This window comes from Dendroctonus ponderosae, unplaced genomic scaffold, assembly GCF_020466585.1.
Source record: "Dendroctonus ponderosae isolate FM_Combo_2020 unplaced genomic scaffold, Dpon_F_20191213v2 Dpon_F_20191213_7, whole genome shotgun sequence".
NCBI classification, from domain to species: Eukaryota; Metazoa; Arthropoda; class Insecta; order Coleoptera; family Curculionidae; genus Dendroctonus; species Dendroctonus ponderosae.
Window position 1 is genome coordinate 8,451,160 of NW_026018916.1, and position 19,270 is coordinate 8,470,429.

The following is a 19,270-nucleotide window of genomic DNA, read 5'->3' on the forward strand; positions in this document are numbered from 1 at the left end:
ATTATATATAATTACCTCTTTTATTTTGAATTTTATGTCTTAAATATTTTAATAAAATCTCAGATGTATTTAAAAAGAAAGTGGGGATTCTGATTCTTTAAATACTGAAAGAACGTGATTAAATTCGCAACTAAGTTAGAAAACCATTTGATTGTGCATTCCAATTTTTCCAGAGTTTGCTGTTTTATAGAGAACAGAATTCACGATTAAAATTTTGCTAATTTATATTAATTTTATCATTCTTAGCTAAGTTCGCTGATCGGTATAAATGTGTGCACAACTCTATCTAGATTATTCGTAATAATTTACTTGTGTTCGCCCATTTCTTTTGCGGGTTTGACTAGATGATTAATAAACCACAATTATTTAATCAGACTTTTTTCAAACTTTAAATTTTTGGCGGCTCTTACCCAGCGGGGAATAAAGTTGAAAATATCTCACTGGTTAGAGTGTAAATTAAGACAATTGTGGTGTTACAGGATAGTAGACATACGCTCATGTACTTTGTTCGGTCATATTTTTGTATGATATTTTATATTTACATACAAGTTTTTGGCAAGGTTTTACGCAACGTCACACTACTAAAAAAAAGTAAAAAAAATATTGATGAAACATTAAGCTACCATAAACTGCTATCGCTTAGTCAGTGTATTTCCAATTAAATTGAGACCAGAATTGTTACTTTTGTATTAAGAAGTACAAATAAAAAAATATTATTTTTGCATAACATTGTTTGTATAACATATATTTACAAGAATCTATAAAAATTTCAAACTTTTAATGTTTCATAGTAATCAATAATTAATATAATAATAGAAATAGTAATAGTAGAAAAACTATTGGGAAACATTTATGTAGATGGCTTTAATGAAGAAATAATGTTAAATTTAAATAACAAATCGCAATTAGCCAAGCAGCTAGATGAATTATATACGCAACTTTTCAAACCATGAAAGTCAACAAATCTAGGTAAATCTTCAAACAAATAAGAAGTTGTTATTAAAAAAGTAGGTACTTTAATATTCAAAATGCTTCACACTGAAGTTGGAAAGAATCCATTACAAATAGCATAAGAATCACAAACTCACAAGAAGCAAAGCTGGAAGTCCTAAAAGCTTGTCATTGTAGCGCAATAATTTCCACAATTCATAAAGGTTTTTGTCCTCTAATATTTAACAGGACGGTTAGGAGCCTTCATGTTAACCAAAAAAATATCTCTGCCTGTCTGCCTTCTCTGCACCTTTTGATTGAAACATTACTCCATGTAATTGCAAGCAGGCCAGAACATGGCACAGAGAAAGCAACAGGGAAAAATCGGTAGACTGTTAGAAAAGTCACTTCAGTAAAAATCTCCGTAAACTGAAAACAGCAAAAATTCTCAAAAAACGCACAAAAATGAACCAGATTAGGGACATGGTTTGGCAAAAATCTAAAAAAAATCGAAGCATTCTCTATAGGGAACTTACTCGACTTTGGTAGTAGTGGTGGTGGTCCTATGGGGTACACGTCACAAGGGGGCAACGGGAATGCACGAAAAAGGAGAAAAATCAAAATGAAAAAATGGACTATATACAAAAAAAATAAGTGAAGTGTTTTTGTGTACTTTTGGATTTTTTCCATTTTCTACTCGTAGTTGAGTTTAGTTGTGTTTGTTTATACGTTTAGTCGCTTGTTTAGAAGACTTTTATTTGGAAAAACATTAAGTATCGGATTTTTCCAATTCAATGGGATGATAAATATTATTGGCAAAAGGTTTTCTAAATTAAATTTTTAGTTTTATTATTTTTGGAAATTATGTGTGTTGTGCAAAATATTTTGCATCAGTTTTACTACATTTGATATCCAATAATTATGATAAAGGAAATAATAAGTTTTAAAATAATAAGTTGGTGATACAATTATATTTTGATCAGGTGTTTTTGGTTAATTTTGAAGGAATTTTGGAAGAAATCACCTTTAATCAGACGTTCAAAGTTTATGTTTTGAATCAAAAAATTGCTCTAAAAATCGGTTATGGTTAACAATCTTGGTTACATTAATTAAAACTTTTTAAGTGATTTATATGAGAAACTAGCTCCAGGAACACCAATATTTAAATATTTTGAGTCATGCACTAATGTTAGTAATGGTAAATAACTATCTTTTGGTATATGAAATTTTGTATTTAATTTAAACTTAAATAAAATAATTTGCTTTGTAATCGGCAAATTAATAAACTGATTGTTGTTTATACCAATTTACTGAAAAAATTATTTCTCAATTAGTGATAACATAAAAAAAATGAAAAAAGTTAACATTGTGTTAAAACATGTAGGTACAGGTGAGTTATAGTTGATTAGGTATAAAAAGAGCACTCGGTGTAGTTTAGAACAAAAGTGTGAGTGAAACAAAACATTGATTACATTGTTTATGTAAAAAAAGTTTTAATTTTGTAAGTATTTTGGTTGTGTGGGTTTGTTATCACAGAAAAAGAAACACTGATGTTGGATGGTGGGTTGCACACTAGCCTACAGTGGGGTGGGAAACACATACGGTCTGCCTACAGTACTTTTCTACACTATACGTTCTAGAGATACAGGGGGTGATGTAGAAATAGTTTCTGTACAGGGGGAACGTAAAAAACTTACGTTTTTCTGTAAAGAGAAAATATTAAAGTATTACTATGAAGAGTTAACAGTATAATGGTTTGCTTTGGTTCATGGATGTATCTATGCCAATTGGTAATTGAAAATTTCGGTTAAACTAACTAAATGCTTCATTGTGATATTATTCAATATTGCTGATGAAGCAGTTAGAAAAGTGATGTGCCAATATTACTGTTGTTGTGGCGAAAACTGGAAGTATAATTTCGAGTAACATCTTTTTTGGTTTTTCCTTTTTTTCTACTTACGTCTCAATGACTTCCTCTTCCTCCTCCTCTTCTTCGCTGTAAAGAAAGAATAAATGATAGAATTATCTTGTGGTTCTACTCAATTTAGTGTTTAAATTTTCATTTGTGAGTAAGATATGGTACTTACGAGTAAACTTCTTCGTCGTCGGACATGACTGAAGGGGATCAAAACCTCTGGAAAAAAATTGAAGATTTAATTCGAATTTTATACCGCCGAATAACTAAGTATCTAGTTACTTATACTATAATTAATAAAATGACGATCAATTCAACTCATTGCGTTTTGTGGAGGTTCAGCTGATTCCCTTTACATAATATTTAAGGAAAGCCAATCCTGAAAGATGAAATTCAAACCTCCTCGACTCGGACTGTATTTGGCAACATCTATAGAGCTTTCAGAATATTTCAGTTATTTTCAGAACCGCTGAGCAGCAAGCTGTTTTGTGTTCTAAAAATAACGGACGTTTAACATAAACTGCTGACGACTATTTTGTAGCCAGTCGACGAAACTAGAATGAAGTTGTAAATGGCAATCTATGTCTATTTGCGAGCATGCTCTTGATTTGTGAACCTGCCGATCGAGATTAGAAACAGTAGAAGTTTGATACAAAAAATACACTAGGCGCTCTATCCTCAAATTATGTCGGCACTATTTTGAGCATTTTGGTTGAAATGTGAACATTTTTCATGTGGTTTATAAGGGTTCTTATATATTTTGGAAATATCTTCGTTATTTGATTATTTTACAGTTTTTACTAGTTCAATCAGCCCGGAAAAACTGCTTCAATTTCAATACCTTGTGAAACAGTGTATGAAAGCTGCCGTTGTTATAAATAGGTATGCAAGTTGCAAGAGGGAATTTAAAGTCGCTTGAGATATTTGCCACTTTTTGTTAGAATATTTTTTTTATTAGAGTTTCCCCTCACTTCCAATGTTCAGAGACAAAGGAAAAGCCAAACATAGTATGTAAATATTTAAAAAAATCAAAATGTCGCTTTAAAGTGTCCCATGTGTAATTAACTATGAATAAAACTGAGTTTAAGTCTTTAAACTGAAAATATGAACATGCCATTCTCATTCACACATTTGATATTATATTAGTATAAGCACGACAAATATGTTGTACTTTTGTAAAGATTTTGTATTCTTGCTCATGTATTCAGATATACGTAAACAATAGACGGCATTTGCTATTCTTTAAACGTTTTAAAATAACTCTGTTTTTCAAAAAAAATTTTAATCGATTCTAGCATAATAATCATTTGAAAATATGGGTAGAAATATGAACTATAAATAAAGAAGAAACAATGAATCTCAAATAGCAAGTTTTGCTAATCTAAGAAGAAACTTTTCAAATGTGTGGAACTTTAAAACAAATGAAAATGCAGCAAGAATAGTTTGTAACCTTCAGCATCTTGCCAATATATATATTTATAAAATATAAGTTTTTATCGAATTGTTGCGATGATTTCATTTGATTTTTAGAGCACTTAGGGTAGCAAACAATATGGTTTTGTAAATATTTTTAAAAGTTGACAAATTCAATTGCTGATTAATGACTATCTAATATTGCCAATCGAAATGCTTCAGTAACAGTGAGACTGCATGAAATGAAGACTCAAGTGTGAATGAAAAAGTTAAACGTTTTAAACTGAAAATATAAACATGCAATTTTCTTTCAAATATTTTACGTTCTATTTATCCAATCACAATAAAAATATAATATTTAAGCGGTATGGTTTTGTGAGTGTATTTATAGTTTAGTATAGTTAGTCATTTATAAATTTCAAAGCGAAATGCTGCATCATAATTTCTTGTATGAAAAACATACTCCATTGCAAAGTTTAGTATTTTCAGATAACATTAAATTTATACCAGTAAAGGCTTGTATACAAATAATATCAGATTCGATTCCAATTAGTTCGGCTGTAGAGAACATTCTAGTGCTTATTATTTTATTTAATTTTAATAACCGGATACGGTTCCAGCCTCCGGATACCTGTTTGAAATACTTCATACAGTTGGGTAATTGCTTTTCTGTCAGACTATTTAATGAAGGCTTTTCAACTCAATGTTTTCATGTTGTAACTGCCGGCAGGATATTATTAATAGTTCCAAAGCGGAATTGCACAATTGAAAAACAATTTAATAAAACTTTGGTTTCCTATGCAGTCCTGATATTTTGCGGAACGGACTAAGAAACCGACAATCGACAAATGTTGCTTGCCAGGCTGAAATTGAACTTTCATAGTTTTCCCTTTAAGATCTTTTTATTTCAATTAGCTCAGAACGGATAAAATGGTACTAAATTGCGCTCCTAATAGTCACTTCCCATGTACAAATTTTTAATTTCTTTAGAGTCGGGTTTTTTAATTTCTTGTTTCGAGTGTAGTCTGAATTGATGAAAAACTGGATATAATCTAGATAGAACAATATTCTCTCAACAAATATTATTGAAATTTAAGATAAATTGTGAGAAAAAGTGATTTTTCCTAATTGAGTGGAGTGGAAAATCATAGTGTCACATTGTAAGTATCTATTCGATAATTTGCGGGTCATAAATATTCAGATAAACCACAATAGTTTGAATGAAACCGCAGAAAATCTTCCCAGGCGGTTTTATTACTATTTTATTCCACAATTTTTTAGTAACTAGTTAAATTTAAGGCGTCTGAAATTTAAACGGCGAACTTAATTCAACTGCCGAGCTTTTCAGTTTAAGCTCTTTCAGAGTGAAATTTTCCTGGTTGGAAAATGGAAAATTTTATTGCTTTGGATTAAGCTTTCAAAATTTATGAAATCCTGATAGGCGGCGGCACAAACTGAGGAAGGCGGACAACCTGCCCATGTTAAAAATAAAGATACTAAGATAATAAAGATATATTTCTTTAATAAAGATATTCAAGAAGATTATTTTATTAAACGTTAAAAAACCTATTTGTAATTACAGAATGTATCAATGGAGCTTTAATTAATGGATTTATGAAGGTACAATATTTTTAATACAAAAGTCTGCTAAGCTGCGAAACGTAATTTTAATCTTGCATGAAAGGTCCCAAAGGTTGAAAAATCTGTATTAAATATGTAGGTTGTATGTTGTTCGCAATTCTTGTAAATATTTGAAAACATGAACAGAAGTTGCAATAGTTGCGGGAAAAGCATTTAGCTCAACTATCACTTTTATGCTTTTTAAAATATCCAACAAAATAATGATCTGGATATGTAAATTTATAATAGATATTTGCAGGATAGACTGAGATTTAATATTTGCAGGATAGATTAAAAATTTGTATGTGAAAACCGGTTTTGCTTCAAACCTTGCTACAGATTTCAGTGGGACCCATTATGTTTCATCCGATCAAGCATTTTTCATAAAATGGAATGTTTAATGTTCCATGTGTTCGTTAAAGTGATCTAAAATTCCTAATCACTCGGACTAGCTACTATCTTTACACTGGGAGAGTTTTCAGTTGCTCAAGCAGTGAAGGTTACTCCAAGTGCAACGCAATACCCTTAAAGGATCCCTCAAAGGGAATTCCCAAAGGGTTAGAAAAGTAGCAGGAAACTATAACAGTGAAACAGTAAACTGCGGCACTATTTTCCCTGCTTCTATCGATTCAAAGCGTTGGCATAAACGCACCCCCGACATGTTAGGGTTGACTTCAAAACGTGAATTTATATCGTTAAACAAGCTCGACTCAGTGATTGAGAAAACAATTTTATAATACAATAGTATAACAATCCTGAACAATATTCTACGCATCTTGAAGGGTAATAAATGCCTTATGCAAGTGAAGAATCAACATTCTTACACCTTCAATCATAAAAATGCTTAAAGTTGCGCAGCAGTATAGATGGTTAATTAGTTCGGGCTGAACAAGGCAAAAAATTGGGTCTAAATCATAAAATAACTGCAATTAAACCAATTAAAGCAAGTTTTTATAAGAAGACCGTAAAATTCTATGATTTCTGAAAATTACAACTGAAACCTAAAGCCCATAGAAAATAGTTAAGTGAAACAAGATCGGTTGATATTTGGGGCGTTTCTAATTTTACTTTATTTTTTTAGCAAATTTGCTTTATGTTGCGATATTCCTATAAGTAGCGAATTACTCAGAAGGTTGTTGAAACGCTGATTAGAAACACATAAACTCTGCCTTACTCGCTTTGGATGATTTTTCACCTTCCCACACTGCCACCCTACTGGAAAACTCACAAGTCAATTGAATCGAAATTTTGATTAACAAAGTTTAGAAAATTAAATAAGTTTGTATCGAGAACGTCAACCAATTAACTTGATTTATTAAAAGTTTGTACATTTTTGCCTCTTGAAGTTTAATTAGAAATTCCATCCATAAACTCTCCTGCTCAAAGAGTTAACTTTTCTGTACCCAATATTTTATAATTATTTCTGATCATGGAAACTGTACATTAATATGTACGACAAGCAGCCGAATAATTATTCAATCACTGTTCGGGTCGGGCTTAAATTCGAACCCCATTATAGGGCCAATTTAAATCCATCCCCTTTGTTCAGAAATGCCTCGTTTATTTCCGCACGACCCTTATGCAGGAGGGGCAAACTTGTTTCGTCATCCCAAACAGGAAAGCAGAAAATAGATGTAAGTCTCATGACCTAAATTGGGTTTTCATGGGCTGAAAGGGCACTTGTGGACAATGATATATGAATATCCAAGTGTCCTTAATTAATTGGGTTCATTTCAATTAGCCAGACGTGGTTTAATTTGATTTTCAACATGACCTGTTAAAGAGAGCCTTGCCTTCAGGAAACCCTCGCTAAGTAGATAATGAGATGGAAATGTAAATATCTGTTAAAAAGATTAAAATGTAATTATATTTTGAATTATATGGTGTGGTGTTGGAACATTTTATAGAGGAAGAAAAGCTGCTGTTGGAAAGTAAATCAGACAAATAGTTTAATCTATCTAATTTATCATGGGGATTTATCAGCACTCTCGGCGCGTTTTCCAACCTCCAACCAAGAAATTGTGAACGTGGAAAAATTGCAAAATATATTCCGCATAAAAAGCTTAATTTTTGAAAGCAGCGAAAGGTGCAGATAAGCAAGCATCTGTTTAATTAGTTTAATATGTTTGTAAATTAATAATCGTTTTTTCCGGAATAATATTTGTTTGCTTACTTGAGAACCATCCCTTCAAATTGCGCCTATGTATGAAAACAATTATATATTTTATAAGGTTATATTGTTGTCATAATATGCAATATTTAATGCAAAAAATAAATAAAAAGTGATTTAAATACAGTATGAAAAACAGATCATGTAGTGTTCGATAGCACACAATTAAGAAAATTATAATTTGTTGAGACGTCAGAGTTTTCATTTTCATTAACAAATTAATTTTGATTAAATTTTGTAATGTAATTAATATTTACAAATTAAATTTGCTGTAAAACCTTCCCAGCTTCAACTTCGTCGATTTGATGTTGATATTTGAATTAATCGGAAATTAAATTATTGAGTTTATCAGCTTCAATTTATATCTTACAGAAATCTACCAGCTATTTAAAACTTCTCGCCTTCAATACAAAAAAATTGTAATTAAATTTCTAATATACACAAGAAGTTTGGTTGGTCTTTCAAATTAAAAAAAATATTTAGCTTCAAATTGCATTTAATTATAATGATATGTGTGTGTTTTATCTCAGAATTTACTTGCTCACTGTAGCCAATTTTCACAACTGGACCAAAAATTATTCTAATTTTAAATAAATAAAAAGATTTACGTGTTTGGTGACACCATACTAAATATATTTAAATTAATAAGTTTTTACATATTAATAACACTCAATACTGAAATATATTATTTCCATGTTATGTTCAAACAACAAGCGTGTAAATTATGCCATCAAGAGGCAAAGAGTCCTATTGTTTGTTTTAATAAATTCTAGTTTGCTTATTTTATTTCGATACTATCTACAGGAAATACACTTAGAAGATGAAACTGAGCCGTTATTGATATTATTTTGCCATGCAAATTTTAAACCTGGAAAATTTTAACTGCTTAATTAGACGCCCTACTATGCACGGTAACGTTCATCGTTATTTCATTTACTAGAATAATTCCTCGCTGATTTAAACATAATGTATATTCAGTAGATAAATACCTTAAGCCTGAAATTTTAAAAGATATATTATTACTAAATAAAATTAACATCGCTAGAACAAGGAAAAATTGCCGATTTTTTTTAAATTTTCACGGTTTCTTATAGAGTCAAATATAAATGTTCTTTCTCAAGAATTTATGATTTCCTGCTGAAAGACGCTTCCGAATTTTGCCCCTCCTGCAAAACGAACATGAGCTCTATAACTCCACTCTCAACAACCAACTTCAACCGTAAAAACTCCCTCAAATTTCTGTTTCCTTTATATTGGAGCCTCTTTTGGCACCCTTAGCTGCACTTCTGAGCTATACACGGTCCTTTGAGTACGAAATGCTACGTTTCCAGGCTGTTGTAATGAAAGCAGGCGATCTTGCCATTTCTGATATTCTGATAGCACTTGTGCCGTTCCTCCACCTTGTCCTCAAACTTGAGGCTCTATACAATTTCGAACTTCCCTCAAAATATTAAACGCGACCCCAATATAAAGGGTTACACCCCACTCTTGCTAGTTTCCTGATAAATGTAGCTGAGCAGCGCTGCTTGACTCTAAGGCATAGCGCGCTGGATTGACAAAAGATCGCTGTTCTGGTATGATTTTCCAGGATAAAACTGGAGTAGATCAAATTTGACTCATTAATTTTTTAATGAAAAGGAAGGATTTTTGTACATGTTGTTCTCGTGCGCTCTACGAGCTAATAAGTGACTTTCAAAAGTACATTTCTCGGATTTGCTACTAATACTTTCCTTCATTTATTTCGATTTAGAAATTCGAGAAAGTTTCTTGTAGCTGTAGTAAGCTGGGTCTTGATAAAATTATATGCAATCCTTTGTTTCTAAAACTGAAAGAGAAATGGCAATATCAGGCCCGCATAAATGGAAAACTGTATGTGGGCAACGGAGAAATTATTTTCCTTTCACTGTTAAGGGTGAACGAAGATACAGTAAAGGGCTGTGCAACCCCGGAACTTGCTATGGGACATTGTTAGGCAAATTCACGAAAACATCGAGTAAAAGGAACACATAGAGTTTGGGGTGTTTCCAACGCTGCATGTAGATATTAGAGACTTTCTTTTCATTATTTATCTGTCGCTGACCCACATTTTTTAACTGACGCTCAAGTGGCGAAGCTTTAGTAATCCTCAGTGAGTTTTGCATTTTTTGCACATTTATTGCACTATTGGAAACCTGCCTGCAGTAAACTGAATTGTAGCTGACTAATCCAGGCTGGCGCTCTAACATTATGTGCCATTTATGTTCTCCTATTCCTAGAAGCTGAGTTAGAGCTATCTGAACTTTCGAGACCATTTATTAGACATACCGAAGGTTTGCTCTAAAATCGACTTTTTATTGGTAATTCGTTGTTGAAGGGTGTATGTGTTTTAAGCTATGAATTTTCAGTTGATTGACTGATTTCTTATAAATGTTCACAAAGTGATTCGAAATAATTGGGCCAGTTACAGGATTTTTGCAGTGTTTTAAATAGTGTTTCTATATGGTTAGGAAGATTTAGTTCTAATAATCAAACAGTGTAATTGTTGAGTAGAGCTGAATCAAAATCTATTTCATTAAAGAACGCGTGCATAACAATAATTTTACCCTTAGCTGGTGAGCCCTTACTATATATAAATAGTTGCTGGGCTCTAAGATCCTACAAAACATGGAGGAATCTTTATAGTATCAGGAAACCATAAATCTCCGGCAGAACTGAAGCTATGTAGCTCTATAATAGGGACGTACTGACTCTCTGAAGGAATATGGAGCAATTTCGGACAGCTCTATGAAAATATCAGGTAGTCGGAGAGCAGAAGTGCTGCAAACATTATAGAGCAATATTCGGCTCAGTTCTATAGCTTGCTTTGATATATCCAAACATGTCGCACATACGGCTGAGTATTTCGAACTTCGAATTTCAATGGTTGGTGAACACGTGAAAGGTTTGAAAATGAACGTCCAAACTTGACCCTAAGGTCAAAGTTTGCCAGGTAAGGTAAAATCTTGAAAACAGAGCGAACAGGATAGCATGGAGCAACCGTGAATATTGCGTGGGAAATAAAACCAGAGAAGCTGTTTAGCTATGTGAATGAATTATTAGCGCAATCATTCAAAAGCAGGCTACTGAAATAATCGACCTGCTAAAAATAATCCGGCTGTAGGCCGAGTATTACTTCATTTCCACATTTTTATGTGTAACCTGAAGTCAGAACGATGTTATAAATAACCGGGGATTTGCTTCGAAAATAGCTATCCAAATCACCGCAATTGTGAAACATCGTTTGACGTTAACCGTTTTAAGATGTGCGGATCTGTTTCGTAGATTTTACATCATTCCGAGGAATAGAGCATTTGAGCATGGATTTATCGACGAGCTAAAACCGTTTTTGCTTTACATGCCTTTCCCGGTTAGGGCCTCAAAATTGGGGAGAAGTTATCCAGTTCCTGGAAATGGACATTTATGGATGCTTAGAGCGTTAAGCAAGCTTCATACATATTTTTTTACGATTTTCAGCTGGCTATGCGTAACTTATTTTAAGTCAAAAACAGCCTATGCTTAAGATTTTCATACCTGTAGGTTAAGGACTACAGAGTTCAGGTTACAGTCAAATCATTAAAAACCGAATTTTTTTAAGTGTTAAATTTGGAAAGTAAATGACTACCAAGGTTACCCATATAAGGTTCCGTTTTTCACCTGAATGGTGATGTAGATCTAGAAATAACACAAAACACTGATAGACACAATAACAGTTAGAGTAGGATTGATTGAAATACAGCAGGAAAGTCAGACAAAACGCACACAAAAAAACTTACAAAGAACAAGGAAAAATATGGCGTATCCAGGAGCACCACTTAACTCAAGGAGCCCGCAGTGACTGCTAACGAAATTCCTGAAAACCCCACAGGAAAACGGACCTTAGCAGGAACGGCGCACGCAACTGAAATGGAAATCCTCCCACGGTTTCGAGTTATTTTGGAAATCGCAGATTTTTCGGGTGGCAGGGAGTTACGTTACTTATGCGAGAAACGATACGCGGTACATTTTTGGCCACAGATTTGACCTGTTTGGAATATCTCAACTGCTCTAAATTTTGTTTCAGGAATCGATGTGTTTATATTGTTTTTAAATATAACGCAGATTTCATCCTTAATATGCCTATAATATGTCATAGTCGGAGAACTACTAACTAAGTTACTGCAGCTAAAGTTAACTAAAATTATCAGCAAATAGCTAATATTCGGCGGAGTGTTTTTGGGAAAAAGTTTTCCAAATCCGGTTTGCTTAATTTATTTACACAGGGTGATCCGAAAATAAATTACGACCACCAACTTAATGCTGGTTTTCAAAATAGTGAAGTTTAACGGAACGAGAAAATATTTAAATTCCTTGATTTGATGGATATGGCGATAGAACTCATATCCAAATAGAAGCAGCTCAATTATTTAATAAAATACACCGAGACCGTCCCCTTATAAGGAGGTGATTAAAATAAAAGCTAAATTCAGAGAATTTGGTTATGTAAGCTTTTTATGAACTATTGAGATAAACTGGTTTAAAAATATAAGGTTTTTTTTGAAAAACGGGACAAAGATAACTTGAGTAATTAGAGAAAATACGAATTAATTATACTCGGCTTAGCCTCGGGCGTCAATTTTAAGCAGTGGCGGAACATCGACTTTCCTCGTCTCTTGTACCGTAATATACTGTTAAACTCTTTCTAGACGAAACTTTGCTAGTTTAAATGAGATTTTATGAATTTTTAAACATATGACACTTACTCCTGCAAAATCAACTAATTTTTAAAAATTTATTGCCTTATCCTCGATGATGGTAGCAAATCGAAACTTTGGCAATTCATGAAAGAGACTTTGCCTTTTACAATAAAATCCTTGAAAAAATTCTCGCTTAATTCTCACTGAAGATGCGAATTTTCAAACATAGAAGGACATTTTCACTCACGAGAAACTAACCAATTTGTGCAAGTTCCGTTAAAAAATCAGTGTGAAATTTCTGATGACGGTAGCGAATAGAAACTTTCAGGAAGTTTGAAGCGGATCTTGTACTCTCCAAAGAAACTTTCGGAACGTTTCTTGCTTAATTATTGCTTCAGAAACACATTTTTGAGACTTTTGTACCTAAAAAATTTTAAGAGCTTTAGTAAGCAAAAGGAAAAATGGTTCCGAAAATCCAAAACAAGATCCTTATCAATTATCAAAAAAGACATAAACAGAAAGAAACGAGAAAACGCAACACAAAAAGTGACTAAAATAAGAGATAGCGATGGTATAATGGTCGACAACCCGACGGAAATAGTAGCTGCTGCTGAAACTTTATTTTATGTTTTTTTTGTTTTTGTTCTATTTGTTTTCCGAAAAACGGCATTATTGTGGCTCCCTGGATTTTTTGAAGTATGAAATTTTTGAAATTCAATTGCATATTTCACTTAACAAAATATGAAGTCGCCTAAAATGAAGTTAAAATTATGTACACACGTGCGACGTTCAAGTTAACGTTAGATTTATTTACTAATTTTAGATTTAAAATAAATTTCATTCTCTGGATTTGTCAGAAAGTCACTTATAAGCTCCACTTTTCAACATGAATTCCTTTATTAAATTTTTGTTCAGAACCTTGAAGTTTATAAACTATTAGCGAATGGAAAATCGTTTTTACTTCACTTTGTTATAGATAAGCATGTTGGTATTAACTTTTCTGCAAAAGATACTGCCAATATCTACAAATGATTTTATATGAATTTAGTGGATCGTCAGTCAACTTTTCAGCTTTCATTTTCATAACTCTTCTCCTTTTAATGTTCGTTTAAAACTTTTATTTCGCATAATGAGTGCCTGCCTTCACTTCTTTTCTCAAAAATTCTCGTTTCTTACACATTTTAGTTGCATGCCTCTATATACGAAACGATTATTCATCATGCTATTACTCTGTTTGTTGACGTAAAATTAAATTTTATTTGACAAATGTGTTTCAAATAGGTTTCACTGAAATTCCGGCTAAAATATTCGATTCAAAGAACGTGAAATGTTCATCTTTTCTGTTTTGCTTACAATAACTTGATCTATTTACCGAATTGTCTGAATTTTGGCACTAGAAGCGACCGTGGGTTATTATTGAAAACGCCTCGGATAATTTCTATTCTATAAATATCTGAGCGCCTTGTTTTAAACTATTATAACATCGTTTAAACCATTTATATTCAGTAAATACTCAATAATTTAGTTTTATCATTTATTTAGGACTATTTAATACCATTTAAACAAATATTCAAAACAAAACGTCGGTTAAGGAAGCCTACTTCTTTTACTCTTTGTAGGTCCAGGGCCTATTTTTTCACCTCCTTTTCTTAATTCCTGTTTGAGAAATTGGTTGCAAATTTCGATTTGGTCTAGCCAACGAAAATAAATTGTCCTTCTATCTCAACACAATGTTCTCCTCAGAAGTTCAGTCTTTTATTGATTTCTGCAATGACGAATTTAATACCTACTAACTAGTTTAGCTTTGCCTAGTAGAATCCTTGGCAGCTTACAAAGCAGTCTTTTAAAAGTGAACTGTTCGGCTTAATCTATCGGTGGAGCTGCATTGTATATAAAGTGCAAACACGTGCAACGAGCTGATGCTAATCCTGCTCCTAAATGAACATTTTTGAGCAGTTAATGAGAAGCAAACACTATAATGAATTGGCTATTATTATAGGTTCATTTTCATGGTAGTCGGCAAATCCAATCAGAAAGTCTGGCACTTGCTTAAGTGGTATCTTCTTTGCCAAATGCTAAAATATGTTATCAAACATGTTAGTTTGGTGTAAGTAATTGCATAAAAATAACATTATACGTTGTACAGCAAGTATTTACAAACGATTTTTTTCCTACAGTTTTCACTTACTTTAATTTTCCTCCTGCATTTACAAGGCTTTTTTTTCTTTCGAAATTTTCGAACATGTTTCTTTTTTCGCACATTTTCATGTTGGTCTTCGCTAGCTTGAGGAATAACAGTCTCAAGCGTTTTGTTTAGAGTTAACATGTCTAGGCTGCCATTAGCGACATTTCTTTTCGTATCCTCATAGATTTTCATTTCTTCTTCTCCAAATGTTTTTCTTATAGCTTCACTTAAATATTACAATAGTTTAGTGAGATTTTGTTGCGAGTCAAAATAACTCGTCGAACTTTACAATTATTTTTTAGTTCGTCAATATTTAAATTCCCAGTTAGTTAGTTCATGTTTGGCAATTTTTTTTGTGAGTACTTCCATAACTCCACTGTTAGCAATCAATTCCAAAAACACAATACATAATTCAGAATTATAAAAACATTAAAACTTTAAATATTGAAACTAATAGACTGAAGTGCAAATATTTTATCTGCTGTAGAATGCGAGAAGGAATTTGGCAATAAATGAAAAGCTAAAGGGCTAACAAAAATGCCATCAATGGATACTGAAATTGTAACTATAGGCTAACAAAAATTTAATGAAATAAACTTTGGTTGCAAAAATATAGCATAATTACTAAACTAAACATAATTAAAATTTACAAATGTATTGTGTTAGTTATTTCTAAATAGAGACTTACTCTTTAGGCTCCTTGCAATAATTAAGGATTATGTATAGAATACTACACGGCACTTGACAACATTCATCAGCGATAACTTTTCGATTTTTCCGGTCCATTGGAACAACTAGAAAAAAATTACAAACCCAGATAAGTTTACTATGTCGACACCAAATTAATGCCGAATAATCTAGAACCATGCTTACGTCCAGAAATTTTACTTTTCCTGCTAAGTATTATTTTCTGAAATCTTCATATCAATTTGGAAAATGTGATTGTGATATTTTTGATGCCCTAGTCGGGACTTACAAAAAGAGTCGACATTTTTGGATTGTGGAATACTTACTTATTTCAGTCATAAATTATTACGTATTTTAATTACATACCATCCGCGGGTCCATAAAAAAATTGGCAAAAGTCGTGCAGTTGTTCAGTAAGTTTAGGACCACAAAATGTCCCAGGTGCTCTGAACGGCGAATTTGATTCCATGGATTGGCAATCACTGACTTCTAAATTTAGTACTATTTGTAAAGCAATAGTCGTCGCAAAAGTGCGAATTATCATGTTAGTAGTGATCCTAAAACCAACATTGTTCAAAAACTTTTTTCAGAAATTCAATTTTCTAATATTTTGAAGGCAAAGTAGTTTTCAGAAGCAGTTGAAAGTGGAATTTCTGAATGGAAAGGAATATTGATTAAAAACTAAAGTGGGTACTCGAAGTAGTTTTCATAATTTATTACATATTTCATTAACACTATTACAACAACCCTATGAGTAAAAATTGAAACTAAATTTCTGGATCTATTGTTTATAGGATGCCAGCCGCATTTACTTACTCATGTTTAAATTCAGAAATCACACAAAACATCTTTGTACATTTCAAGCCATATTTATACTAGAGTAAACTAACAGTTTTGCTCATATTTATACTTGGCCTTCCATTCAAATTTCCTATTAACTCCTAATCAACCATAACGTATCAAATAACAAAAAATCGTTTTCCATAATTCAAATTTTCTGACATTACAATAACCAAATTTATTTATAATCTGTTTAATTTTCCGGGTCGGTATCAGATTACCAACACCGGAAATTCTCAAATTATCCGATTTTCCGCTATCTTTCTACCCTCTTCCTTTGTACAATGCCTCAAAAGAAAATAAGCAAATCTCAAAGGGGAAAAAATCGTATTCTTTGTGGTTATTCACTTTTCGCCAGTGACTTATTACTTCTCCTTTTGTTGGCATTTAAAACGCATATTCAATTTTTTATTCGGTTTATCCAGGCATGTATTTCTCTTTAGCTAAAATGTACTCTTCCTAGCAAGAATACTTTGTAAGGAATATCATTTCCTTCATTAATCTCCAGCTAACGAATCGATCATTAGAAATGTACAGTAAGAATGAGTGTTCTGGAGGAAATTTCCTAAGGTTCAATGTTTTATTTCTTTTTTTGGCAAAACATTCAACTACGTGAAATTTTAAATTTTGCTGCGGTTTGCTATTATACAATGATGACACAAAAATAAGTTTACTATTACTTCATCCTTAACATGCAAACATCAATTTCATATTTATTTTTTTAATTCTAATAATGTCACATGATTGTTATGATTACAAACGGAAAATGCAACGGTCAGACAAAAATATATTACATAAATTATCCTGCAAGTTCAATGTTTAAAAAGTCATCAAGGTAATACGGCTCTATGTTAAAAACAATCCAAGCATTCGGCTCTTATATTTTGTTCATGATCTTTTCTCCTATTCTATGTTTATCGATTTAGAAGGGATGGCTTGAATATAACTTTTTAATAAAGCGAAAAATGTACCTTCTCCCATAAAGTGATTATTTTTTATGTTTTAAAAATTTAGCTAGTTGACAAAAACCACCATATTCTTTTGAACACGTTTAACCGCAACAAAATGTTATAACACATTATATTGCTGAAACGGCACTGTTGGCTGCAAACGCCGCAAATGTTTTCAGTTTGCCTTCTCTCTACTTTTATAACAGCGTAGGAAAACTCAGTTTTTCAAACTTTTCTCCAAATTATAATATTATTCAATTCAGATCTTTAGCTTTTTTACATTTTGTTGTAGTATTCTGAATACTTGGTTTTATAAGTGTTCCATAGGTTTTGAGTTTCATCGTCAGTAAATGTTTTGACCATTCTCGTTATCTTCTTCCCACAGTCTCATTGACTTGTACTCCCAGATTTTCTCTTATTTCGTTAACTTCTATTCTGCCCCTCGAGTTTTTCTAAAAAAAATTGTTGCGATAGATTGTATTTTTTCTGCCTTACTATTTAGTATTAAATAGTTTTACTATTTGGACTATTCGCCTTTTTTGCTATTTTCCTCATGCCTTTTTCAATTGTTGTTAATATGTGCTTGTTCAATTATTTCTCTATTAATGTTCACGTTTTCTTCAACGGTTTCATACCCGTTGCAGACTTCTCTGTGGTATATTATATTGATTCTGAGTTGAAGATTTGCATCAATTTTTGGGTTCCGTTGGAAAAAAAACCGAAATTTTCAATTCATTTCGTTTCGGAGAAAGTCGTCCTTGTAAAATTACAACAAGTTGAAATTTCCACATTCAAACATTCACTTTTTAACTCGTAATACTGTATTTCCTATTTGTTTCCACCATTCTAGATCTTTTTCATGTTTTATTGCTTTTGTTTATAAATAAAATTTCTTAATTAAAATTTTTATTGGTTCCTTTAATACGGTTTGTCATTCTTCTAGTATATATGTGGGTGTTCATTTTTCTCTCAACCTTTGCAATCAGTTCTTAATTTTTTAAATGTCTCTAGCTTCTCGATGATATTCGCCAACAGATACTACACACTTTTTTTGTTAAATCTTTACTTTCTGTCTCATGTTTCATTAGTAGGACATGTTTTCCGATTGCAATTTTTTATAGTTCATTTTTTATTTATCATTTCTATTGCTATTTTCTCGCAATCAGGTGAGGTGGCGTTTATTAGTTTTCGAATTGCTTCATCTAACGCGCTTATTTGTGTTGGTCGTATATCATTTTATATTTTTGTGTCTTATCTTCCAAGTAAAGGCTACCTTTCTCTTTAAAGTTCTTCAAAATATTATTTCTAACATTTTATTATGTTTCATATTTGATTATTCACTGTCGGAGAGTCTCATGTATATTATTTATTTGAATTTTGCTTAGTCTGATACTTCAACGATTCTTTGTTGATCATGTCTGCTTATTTTAATTTGCTCTATTTGCAGTAGGCTTTAGGGTTCGAATAATGAAATAGTTAAACATTTAGTGTGATTAGATAGATTTTGGGAGCATATTGAACAAAGTCGATCTTGTGGGAATCATATCAGAGCCGTCAGTATATTTGGATTCGACTCATAAAGTAGAGTTAATCGGAAAATGATATAATAATAGGCGCTCAATATCGAGAACTTTACCGGTTTACGTTCAAACGTTGGCTGGTCGGAGAAAAACCTTTTTATAAAAGTACAATAAGTCTCAGATAGGAAAACGATAAAAGTTAATTTGAAAAATTGAACACAGTACAGTTTGGAAGAAATTATCGGTTTTATTTATTGATGTGGTCAGTCGAAATTGTTTTGCCATCAGTTTGGATTAGATGTAGAATAAGCATATTCAGAAAACAAAATATGAGGAGAAAATAAAATAA

At 32.1% G+C, this 19,270-nt stretch overlaps 2 protein-coding genes and 1 long non-coding RNA gene across 3 annotated transcripts in view; 1 reads left to right on the plus strand and 2 right to left on the minus strand.

The window, feature by feature from the left end:
- Window positions 1-19,270, plus strand: part of LOC109546187 (ras-related and estrogen-regulated growth inhibitor) — a 128,590-nt gene that overhangs the window by 30,581 nt on the left and 78,739 nt on the right. The gene's annotated exons all lie outside the window — the stretch shown is intronic.
- On the minus strand, window positions 1,467-11,946 carry LOC125505103. The gene is made up of 5 exons (XR_007281920.1): window positions 11,840-11,946; window positions 3,018-3,064; window positions 2,891-2,926; window positions 2,628-2,633; window positions 1,467-1,493 (listed from the first exon to the last, which is right to left on the minus strand). It is a non-coding gene; the product is annotated as an uncharacterized LOC125505103 (long non-coding RNA).
- LOC125505100 lies at window positions 14,287-16,469 on the minus strand. Its single transcript, XM_048668160.1, has 5 exons — window positions 16,428-16,469; window positions 15,978-16,168; window positions 15,613-15,718; window positions 14,928-15,150; window positions 14,287-14,814 (listed from the first exon to the last, which is right to left on the minus strand). Exons 1-5 carry the CDS (start codon window positions 16,457-16,459, stop codon window positions 14,713-14,715), a joined length of 654 nt encoding a protein of 217 aa, XP_048524117.1. The 5' UTR covers window positions 16,460-16,469; the 3' UTR covers window positions 14,287-14,712.